Consider the following 10,403-nt stretch of genomic DNA (forward strand, 5'->3'; position numbering starts at 1 on the left):
CAGATAGTTAGGATTGGGGCGTAAGCAGTCTGACGGAGTGTGGAATTAAACCAACACGTAGGTCTGCAGGGAATCAGATCAAGAGGGCATGCCTGCACAAAGGGGTAAGAGCCCAAATTATGTTCCTAGTCTGCAGTCCATAGCCAAGACCAGGCCAGAAAACAGGAGCTGGGAGAATACTCAATGGGGAAGCAGGAGCAAGGTGTCTTGGTTCAAAAGAGAGGCAAGGCAGGAACGAGGCATGAGGGTTAAAGGTTGGAGCAAGGCTGGGAGCTGCTGCAGAGTGTGAGACATTGAGCAGCAAAGGCCCAAATGAACGGCCTGGGCTTCTATACTAAGCCCAGATTCCTGCAGGCAGTTAGCTTAATCCTTGCAGCTGGTGCCAATCTGATGCCAGGTGGTTCTGCTGAGGGTTCATGCTGCTTTCTAATATTAAACTACTTCTGAAGAACAGGAAGATGCAAATAGATTAGTGCAGCCCATGATTATAAGCAGCTTGTGGCTTAAGTGGCTCTGTATTTATTTCACTCTCTCGTTTTGTTTTCTTCACTCAACAAATGACTAACCCTCTTAGTTAGGTCCTCAACCTGTACTCCGAGGAGCCTGACCCTTGTTCTCTGGGCCTGCTCTGCTGCTGCTGAAGCATGCAGCTACGGGGACCTAGTGAGAAAGAAGCTCCCTCTGAAAGTAGAGTTCATGCTAATTTACCATGTCACTGCTATGGAGTTAATAGCTAATTATATGATTTGCACACAACTGACTCTGCTTTGAGCTCTGTGACCCTTCCATGACACTTGCTCCACTGGATTCTTCCACGTGATGTTGTGCGTGCCTGAGTGGCCTCTGGCTCCCAGGGAGGCTTCCCTTTCCTCATTATTGCTCCATGTTGCTGTGGATCTGTCAGAGTTTTGAGTGAGGAGGTCACAAAGCAGTCTTGCAGGTTTGGTGCCTAGGTTATGAAGGTAGCTAAGAGCAGAGTTTCCACAAATCCTGAGTATCTCTGTAGCTGCAGCTGCTTCTTCTTGTGTTTTGTGGATTTTGTTTTGGTCTTTTAAAAATAGCATCTCTGCAGCGAGACTGGAACAATTCCTATTGAATTCCTGTTGTCAGATGAGCCAAAAAATTGGCTCATTGTATTTTAGTAAATCAACATTTTCACAAAAAACAAGAGTTGCTGTTAGTTCTCCCCTGCTTCAGGAAAGGGGAACCCTGGGCCATTAATGAGAGAGCTGCATTGTTGCTAACCAGCAAGAAGCAACAGAAGCCACCTTTTCACAGACTTATACTGGTAATACAGAGCAGGGTGCATTGTGGAAGCAACCACTGAATCATCAAATACCCAACAGAAGTGATGGAGCAAGTCAGTAAAGAGGGCAGGGAAACATCGGAGCAGCGAGCCAAATTCATTTCGGGAGACACAATAGTCTATGAGAGAAGAGGCCTGAGCCATGTCCTCTTGACTGTGCTTGATTTTCTGACACTGTAGCTGCCATGGCTGGCTTCCCAGCCTGCCCCAGGGTTCAGAAACAAGGTTTTCAGATTGATTTTCATGTCCTCTGTTTTTTTCTTTCTTGGTTTTCTGCTGCTTAAAATCAGCAGAGATTGTCCATGCCAGTTTTCTGCTACCTGCTCAATGGAAGCACCATCTTGCTTTTGAATTACCTTGCCCCAGCATCCCTTAGGTTAAAAAACAGACATTAGGAAATGAAGTGGATCAGCTGTGGTAGGATGTGGATTTGCTTAATGGGATGAAACACATGTTGCCTGTTATCCAGCATCTGGCAGGGGCCCCAATATGGGACAAGTGACGTGTTCTCCTTACCTGGGGATTCTCCACATCTCTTGCTGCCCTGCACCTTCTTGCCAGGAACTGCGCTGAGTCCCATACCAATCCACGATGTGCTCAAAGGCACAGGTCAGTGTGTGGGAGCATGGAGGCATGGGTCAGTGCAAGGCAGTCCTGGGAACTCTACGGGGCATTTCTGTAAGCAGGGAAAGCTCACGTGAGTCCCAGCATGGAGACATGGGGCCTAGGGAATCCCCAGTGCCCTGTGCCTCCACACTGGGACCCATGCAGCCATGTGCTTCCATGCTGGGACCTACATCAAACTGTGCCTCTGCATGTAGCATGGGTCGGCCTGGCTCCCAGGAGGAGGCATGGAGCAGTGTGGACCCAGGGAGTTCCCAGAATCCCATGCCTCTGTGCTGGGACCCACACTGAGTCCTGTGCTGACCCATGTATCACTTGGAGGCACAGGTCAGCTCGGGTCCCAGCATGGAGGCTGTTGTGTCTTATTGTGTTTTCCTTGTACTGTCCCTTGAAGGCCAAAGCCTTCGTGTTCAGCACTGCAGGGTTGTGTTGCTTGTAGCAGGTTTGCAGCCATGTTCTCTGCCACGAGGAGCCAGCGGCATCCTTGGTTCCTCTCCCTCCACAGGACTGGACTGGGTCAAGTCAGAGACAGAGCAAGTATAAGATCTGCATACGTACACCGATGGATATGATTCCAGGGAGTTATAATAATAAATAATGGTTAGTTCAACACAGGAGTGCCCAGAGTGTTGTTGCTGAACCCACAACATATCATCTGGCGACGAGGATGGGACGCTTTGCTGAGAAGACACCCCTGGATTGTGGGACGACATTCTGAGACCAGGCTGTGTTTTGTGATCAGAGGGAAGTTTTTTTTTCTTCTTCTTCTTCTCTCTGTATTATGGCTGATGTTAGTTAAAATGGCCGCATTGGGTCATATAGAAGAATTTGATGTGAGCCAGCCAGCTTCTTGGGACTCTTATGCGGAGAGGCTATCCTAATACCTGGAAGCCAACAAAGTGGAAAACGCAGAACAGAAGCACGCAATTTCCTGACAGTCTGTGGTGCCAAAACATTTGCCATTGTCCATTCCCTCGCAGCACCTGCCTTACCAAACACTCAGTCTTATGGTGAACAAATTGCCCTGCTAAAGGCACATTTTTGTCCAAGGCTGTCTGTTACCCTGCAGAGATTTCATTTTTTTAAATGGGACCAAAAGGCCAACGAAGGCATAGCAGATTATCTGGCTGAGTTCTGTTGCCTTGCCAAATTTTGTGAGTTCATTGATCTCCTGGATGGCTTGCTTCATGACCATCTCACCTGTGGGGTTCAAGATGAAGCAATGCAACATTGCCTGCTCTCTGAAACAAATTTGACCTTGGCAACTGCACAAGAAAAAGCCTTGGCAGCTGAAGCAGCATCCCATAACGTGAGAGAAATTCACTGGGCATTCTCCAGCAATGTTCACTCACTCCAAAAAGATCAAGAAATCAGATCATCACCAGCAAATTCAGCAGATTATACCCTCACCAGCAACATCACATAAGCCAATTAATCCACAGACATGTTTGAGTTGTGGTGGACAACATAGATGAAGGGAGTGCAGGTTTAGGAATGAGGAGTGTCGTGCCTGCAAGAAGAAGGGCCACATAAAGAGGATTTGCTGCTCGAACGCCAGTTCCGGGAGCCAAAAAGACTGTGGCAAATGTATTCACACCCAAACCATTCACAGATTAGAGTCCTCCCCAGAACATGAGGTACAAAAACCATATTTGATTCAAAATGTTGGTGTCGAAATTCAAGGTTCTGATACGACTCAACTGAGTCGGCAGTGTGACGAAGCCATCAAAAAAGCCAATGGCACTTTATCGTGCATCAGTAGATGCATGACGAATAGGTCCAAGGAGGTGATACTTCCCCTCTATCGGGCGCTGGTCAGACTGCAGTTGGAGTACTGCGTGCAATTCTGGGCGCCGCACTTCAAGAGGGATGCGGATAACCTGGAGAGGGTTCAGAGAAGGGCCACTCGTATGGTTAAGGGCCTACAGACCAAGCCCTACGAGGAGAGACTAGAGAAACGGGCAATGAATCAGAGAGAGCTGCTAGCATTTTCTTTCGGATCAGTCTATAAGTTCATCACAGGGGGCACAGAAGGGAATTGGTGAGTATTTATTCACCAAGGCGCCCCCGGGGGTTACAAGAAATAATGGCCACAAGCTAGCAGAGAGCAGATTTAGACTGGACATTAGGAAGAACTTCTTCACAGTTCGAGTGGCCAGGGTCTGGAACGGGCTCCCAAGGGAGGTGGTGCTCTCCCCTACCCTGGGGGTCTTCAAGAGGAGGTTAGATGAGTATCTAGCTGGGGTCATCTAGACCTAGCTCTCTTTCCTGCTTATGCAGGGGGTCGGACTCGATGATCTATTGAGGTCCCTTCCGACCCTAACATCTATGAATCTATGAATCTATGTAGTAATAAATGGGAAGAAGTGCAAAATGGAAGTGCACTCGGGTTCAGGAGTATGCCTCATAGATGAAAACACATTCTTCCAGTTGTTTCGGCACCCTCTCCCCGAGTTAGTGAAACCTGAGTGTCACCTGCGTGACTACAATGGACAGATTGTAGAAACTGGGTAGCTGCAGTGTTGATGTCCAGTATGGATCTGTTAGACAGCGTCTACCCCTCATTGTCACTAAGGGTTCCCACAAAAGCCTTCTGGGGAGAAATTGGTTCTCACCACTGGGAATCAGTATTCAGGGCGTACACAGTCTCTGCACAGAAAGTCTGGAAAGGCTTGCAAGGGAGTTTCCCTAGGTATTCTCCGAGGAATTAGGAATTTACTCTGGTTCACTCGTGACGTTCCAAATGGATCCTACGATAGCCCCTATCTTTATGAAGGCTGGGGATGTACCTTTCTCACTGAGGCTGAAAATGGATGCAGAATTAAATCGGCTTATCTTCACTCTCTCTCAAGGTGTCCTCAAGGCAATCGTATATACAAGTTGAGCCATGCCAATTGTTCCCGTTTTAAAACCTGACGGCAGTGTTCGCATCTATGGGGATTACAAGTACACTGTTAATAAAGCACTTAAGCAGGACCCGCACCCAGTGCCTGCCGTTAACCAGTTACTGTCTGTTCTTGCAGGAGGGAAGGTTTTTGTCAAACTTGACCTCACTCAAGCCCACCAGCAAATGATAATATATGACAAGGCTGCTGATGCCCCAACAATAATTACACACCGGGGAGCGCTCCGTGTCAAGCGCCTCTAGTTTGGTATTTCTTTGGCACCAGGAATTTTCCAGCGGTTCATGGAGAAAATGCTAGCAGGAATTCCCAGGGTTGTTCCATACTTTGATTATGTGTTGATCATGGGGCTATCTGAGAGTTTCCAGTATCAACTTTCTGGGATATCAAATTGATGCTTCTGCCATTCACCCAGCTGAAGACAAGGTAAAAGCAATACATGATGCCTCTGTACCAAAATGCAGACAGGATCTTCAAGCATTCTTAGGACTTCTCAACTTCTATCACATCTTCTTGAAAGACAAAGCTACCATAGCAGAGCCCCTTCATCGCTTACTGGATAAAGGAGCTCAGTGGAAGTGGACTTGCCAACACAACGAAGCCTTCCAGTGCATCAAGAAGTTGAGGACATCCTTGTTCACTATGATGAGGAGAAGTCACTGTCCATTACTTGTGGTGCCTCGCCATTTGGTGTTGGCGCTGTCCTCGGTTACACTTTGCCTGATGGCACAGACACACCCATTGCTTTTTACTCGAGAACAATGACTTCAACCGAGAGGAATTACAGAGATTGATAAAAAAGAATTGGCAATCACTGGAGGAGTTAAAAAATGTCACAATTACATTACGGCCGCAAATTAGAAATCTGAATGGACCACAAACCCCTTCTTGGAATTTTTACTATGGACAAACCAACTCCTCCTATTTTGTCTCCCCGTATGCAACGCTGGAGCATCATGCTAAATGCATATGATTATACACTTGTGTACAAACCTGGGAAAACGACTGCAAATGCCGATGCACTGAGCTGCCTACCACTACAAATACCTGATTGTGGTACTCCTCCACCAGCAGAAGTCCTCATGCTGGAATCCATGCCAGAAGCCCCTCTTCAAGCTGATCAGATAGCAAGGATGACTGCAGAAGACCTTATCCTTGCCCACGTCCTCAGCTGGGTGTGGAGGGGCTGGCCTGCAGACAAATTGGCTGAGGAATTCAGGCCATTTTCATCACGTCAGCATGAGCTGTCTGCACACAAGGGTTGCCTCTTGTGGGGAAATTGTGTCATAATTCGAGAAGCAGGACACCAAATCATACTGACAACGCTGCATGCAGCTCATCCAGGCATTGTGAGGATGAAACCGCTGGCTAGAAGTTATGTATGGTGGCCAGGTATGGACAATGACATAGAAAGAGTTGTGAAGGAGTGCAGCATTTGTCAAGCATCCCATCATAATCCACCGAAGGCACCAGTATTCCCTTGGGAAATGACAAAGGAACCCAGGTCACGCATCCACATTGATTTTGCTGGCCCATTTCAAGGTAAGAATTTCTTAATTGTTGTTGACTCGTATTCAAAATGGCTTGAAGTGATTACTGTTTCAACTCTTACATCAACTGCCACTATCACAGCTCTCCATCAGCTGTTTGCAACCCACAGGGTGCCCGACACTATCGTTTCTGCTAATGGCAGCGCATCCACCTCAGCCGAGTTCCAAGGTTTTGCCAGCCGCAGCCTCATTCGAACTGTTACCGTTGCACCTCGCAGGCCACAAGCCAATGGGCAAGCTGAGCGAATGGCGCAGACTACAAAAGGATTGTTGTAGGAGACTGGCCTACCAGACTGGCCAGATTTCTGTTTGCTCAGCATGTAATTCTTTGCCCTACAATGGGGTCCAACCCATCGGAGCTTCTTATGGGTCGTCGTCTCAAGACATACCTTGACCGTGTTAACCCAGACCTTGTGAGAGACGTGCAGTTTAGGAAAGAAAAGGAGTTGGACGCCTCATTGGCATCTGGTACCTTACGTCTTTTCGTTCCGCAAGAGACTGTGTTTGCTCGGAGCTACGGGACAGGCCCACAGTGGGTTCACTCGAAAATTGTCAGCGCCACAAGACCCGTATCATATACAGTCCAGACTGACTGGACAAGTTTGGCAACATCATGTGGATCAGCTGCGTGAGCGTTCTCCTACTGATAACCCTACACCTGAGCAATCTGCAAGCACCAGTCCACCACCGACAGACGTGGATTTGTTGGAGAAGTGCCTTCCTGTTTCCACCAATGCAAACCCTTTTCCATCACCGTCAGAAGGAAGTATCGCTGTTGAATCTCCAGATAGGCTGACAGGGCCGTCATCCGCTGAGCCCCTCACTGAGTCCGGTTCTACGGGAAGACCACAGCGGAAGCAGAGTCCTCCCGAAAGGTTGGCTGACTATTCTGTCTAGGGGAAAGGGGTGTTGTGGCTTATTGTGTTTTCCTTGTACTGTCCCCTGAAGGCCAAAGCCCTCGTGTTCAGCACTGTAGGGGGTTCAGTTGCTTTGTGGCAGTCTTGCAGCACTGGGGACTCCAGCTCTCTGCCGCGGGGAGCCAGCAGCATCCTTGGTTCCTCTCCCTCCACAGGACTGGACTGGGTCAAGTCAGAGGCACAGCAAGTATAAGATCTGCATACATTTGCTGATGCAATTGTTAAGATCCACCCTGGATATGTTTCCAGGGAGTTTATAATAATAAATAATGGTTAGTTGAACACAGCAGTGTCCAGTGTTGTTGCTGAACCCACAACATATCAGAGGCACAGGCCACTGGAAATTCCTCGGGTCCTGCACCACCCCCACCTCCTTGCCAGGACCTGAGCCAACCCATGCGTCTGTGTGAAGCACAGGTTAGCAATGGGTTCCAGTGCGGAGGCAGGGGGCACTTGGGGTTTCCTGGGTCCCACGCCTCCCAAGGAAGCCCGAGGCAGCTCTCCATAAGCAAGGAGCCCTGACTTCCCCCACTTACAGAGAAGTGTCCTGAGATTCCCTAAGGCACGTCTCTGAGTGGGGAAAGCCAGGCAATTTTCCTAGGGTTTGAGGGGCCCAATCCTGTGTGGGAGTTCCTAGGGTGCACAGGATCAGGACACTTAAGCCAGGGGGCCTGGAGAGTGTGGGCAACTCTGAGCTGCCTGCACTCTCTACCCACAGATCAAATAGACATTCACTGCAATAAGGCAGCACTATTTTACACTACGTTTTGTTGCAGCTACTGATACGGCGTGACAAGGGGTAGGACACCTGTTTGTTCACCATTTGTGCTGCCATAAGCATTTTTATGGTAGCACAAATGTGACATCAGGCAACGTCTGTTTATACCCGTAGATTGGACATCTTGCACCCATCAGCACATCTGCAGGAGACTGCTCTACTGGGCCAAGGATTTATTTGGTTTTGTTTTCTTGGGGATCAAAACACACAAATATAAAAAAAAAACCCTAATGGGCAAATAACTCTGGTTCTGGAGAAGTCTGCCTGCCCCAGGCATAAACCCTGGAAGCCTGAGGAGCCTGGCAGCCACTGTGGGGTATGGAGAAGCCAGGTGGACTGACTTTCATAGAACCATTTTGGATCCTGGGCTCTTGCCTGAGTTCCCTCAGACCCTTAGTGAAATGGAGCTATTCCTGCAGTTTTCTCAGAATTTTTTCTCACTAGATCTACCCAATTTTACTTCTCAGGCATGTTAAAAACAGCCCAGATTCAACCCCTTGAACAAAGTTTGCTGTCCCTGGAGCTAGTCTGGTTCAGCCCCCAGACTGGCTACATATGCCATGTGCAGGGTCGCGGCCAGCACATGCTGCAAGCAGCACATGGTTCCAGGGCTCACGCTGTACACAGTGCCTGCACCAGCCCAGCCCTATGGACTGGCTTCAACATGTAGAGCTGGTCTATGGCTCCAATCTGGCCCACAGACCAGCCTCATGCCCCTCATGTGGGGCCAGATGAGTTTGACACACTTGGGCTACACGATTCCAACACGTTGGTGCTGGAACCCAGTGGTGCTTGGGAAAAAAATGTGCTATTGCAGTCTCAAATTTCCTGTCTACCAGCAGCAACCTGTGCTTTGCTGGTTTGTCTGGGAGTTACTGCTCTGAGACTTTCCAGTGCCTTCTTATATCATTGCATCCTCTCTGCACAAATACGTAGGTTAGTGCTTTTCTTGTACTTGTCTGTTGCAGAAAACATGCTTAAAATTTTTTAATTTCCATGAAGCCTTGTGAACCTGATGTTTCACAGTGAGTTTCCTCTGCAGAATAGCAGGTCCTGTTTATTACATACACACGTTAGCCCTCTGTGCCACAAATTAATTCCCTCTCTCCTTTTTTTTTTTGTAGTGGCTGAAGGATCCTGGTCCTCGAAATGAGAAGAGGACTCTTTTCTGCGACATGGTGTGTTTTCTGTTCATTACGCCGCTGGCAGCGATCTCAGGCTGGTTGTGTCTTCGTGGAGCACAGGATCACTTACAGTTCAACAGCCGGCTGGAGGCCATTGGACTCATAGCACTTACTATAGCACTTTTTACTATCTATGTCCTTTGGACTCTGGTGAGTGCACGGTAGAGGGTAACAGATGCCAAATGCCACAGAGTACTCACACCCATGGCCCTTTCACTTTCAAAAGGGGATGGAAAGGGTTCCGATTTTGGAAGCCAGAGCTCATTCCTAGGACTGAGACATAAGCAGTCCCACCTGCCACCCCCCTCCAACTATCCAGGCCCTGGTACAGAACCAAACTCTTGCCTGTTCCCCTTGAATATGTGAAATGTTAAAATTGTAGACTGAAGTCAGTGACATTTGACAGTGAGCAACTGCCTGTGCCTACAAACTTACTGACATGGGGATGGCACTGCCTTTGGGCAGTGTGTCTAGTCTGACACAACAGTGGCTGGGTCACACCCACAGCATCAGCACTTGTATGGGGTAGGCCAGCTGACATGCAGAAGAGCCAGGAGTCCATCTGCTCCATTCATCATATCACTCCAGCATAGGTGGGAAGGGAGACAGCTGGGATTGCTGAAATTCCAGTGGGGAGTTAGCACGAGAAACTTCTGAAAGCCTCTGAGATGGTCGGTTGCTACAGAAACATCTGTTTAAAATAAAATTCCAGCCCAGCTAGGTGAGGCTTGCCCACCTCTTCTTACTGGAGAAAATGTAGTTTTAAGGGTGTGAACAGATCTAACAATTGTATCAGTATCAAAGGATACCAAAACTGTTAGCACAGGCAATGTGTAAGGGAGTTACGGGGGGGGGGGGGGGGCCCCCCCCCCCACCATGTGGGAGCTCTCCACCCCCACCCCCACCGCCAACAGCTCTCGGGTTCCCCCCAGACTCAGGAGGCACCAGTCACCCGTGACTGTTAGGATGCAGCTGTTAGTTCTGCATGACCCCATAACAACACAAATGGAGCAAAACCACTTCAGCTTTAACCCACAATTAAAGCTAGGGTGATTGAGCTAACTTGTATCTCTACAGGCTCAAGCACATAACAGTTTCAGCTGTTATGGTGTAAAGTACAGTTACAGTGTAATGGCTAAAA

The 10,403-nt window shown here is 48.5% G+C and overlaps 1 protein-coding gene across 1 annotated transcript in view; it reads left to right on the top strand.

Moving 5' to 3' along the window:
* Window positions 1–5,175: 5,175 nt before the first annotated feature.
* LOC106721823 (transposon Tf2-1 polyprotein) overlaps window positions 5,176–10,403 on the top strand; it is a gene marked incomplete at its 5' end in the record, with an annotated part of 7,698 nt that continues 2,470 nt past the window's right edge. Inside the window, 7 exon segments of the mRNA XM_025206613.1 lie at window positions 5,176–5,455; window positions 5,458–5,617; window positions 5,619–5,674; window positions 5,677–6,654; window positions 6,657–6,975; window positions 6,977–7,258; window positions 9,203–9,412. Coding sequence (XP_025062398.1) covers window positions 5,176–5,455; window positions 5,458–5,617; window positions 5,619–5,674; window positions 5,677–6,654; window positions 6,657–6,975; window positions 6,977–7,258; window positions 9,203–9,209 — 2,082 coding nt within the window.

Source organism: Alligator sinensis, unplaced genomic scaffold (assembly GCF_000455745.1).
Source record: "Alligator sinensis unplaced genomic scaffold, ASM45574v1 scaffold103_2, whole genome shotgun sequence".
In the NCBI taxonomy this organism is placed as follows: Eukaryota; Metazoa; Chordata; order Crocodylia; family Alligatoridae; genus Alligator; species Alligator sinensis.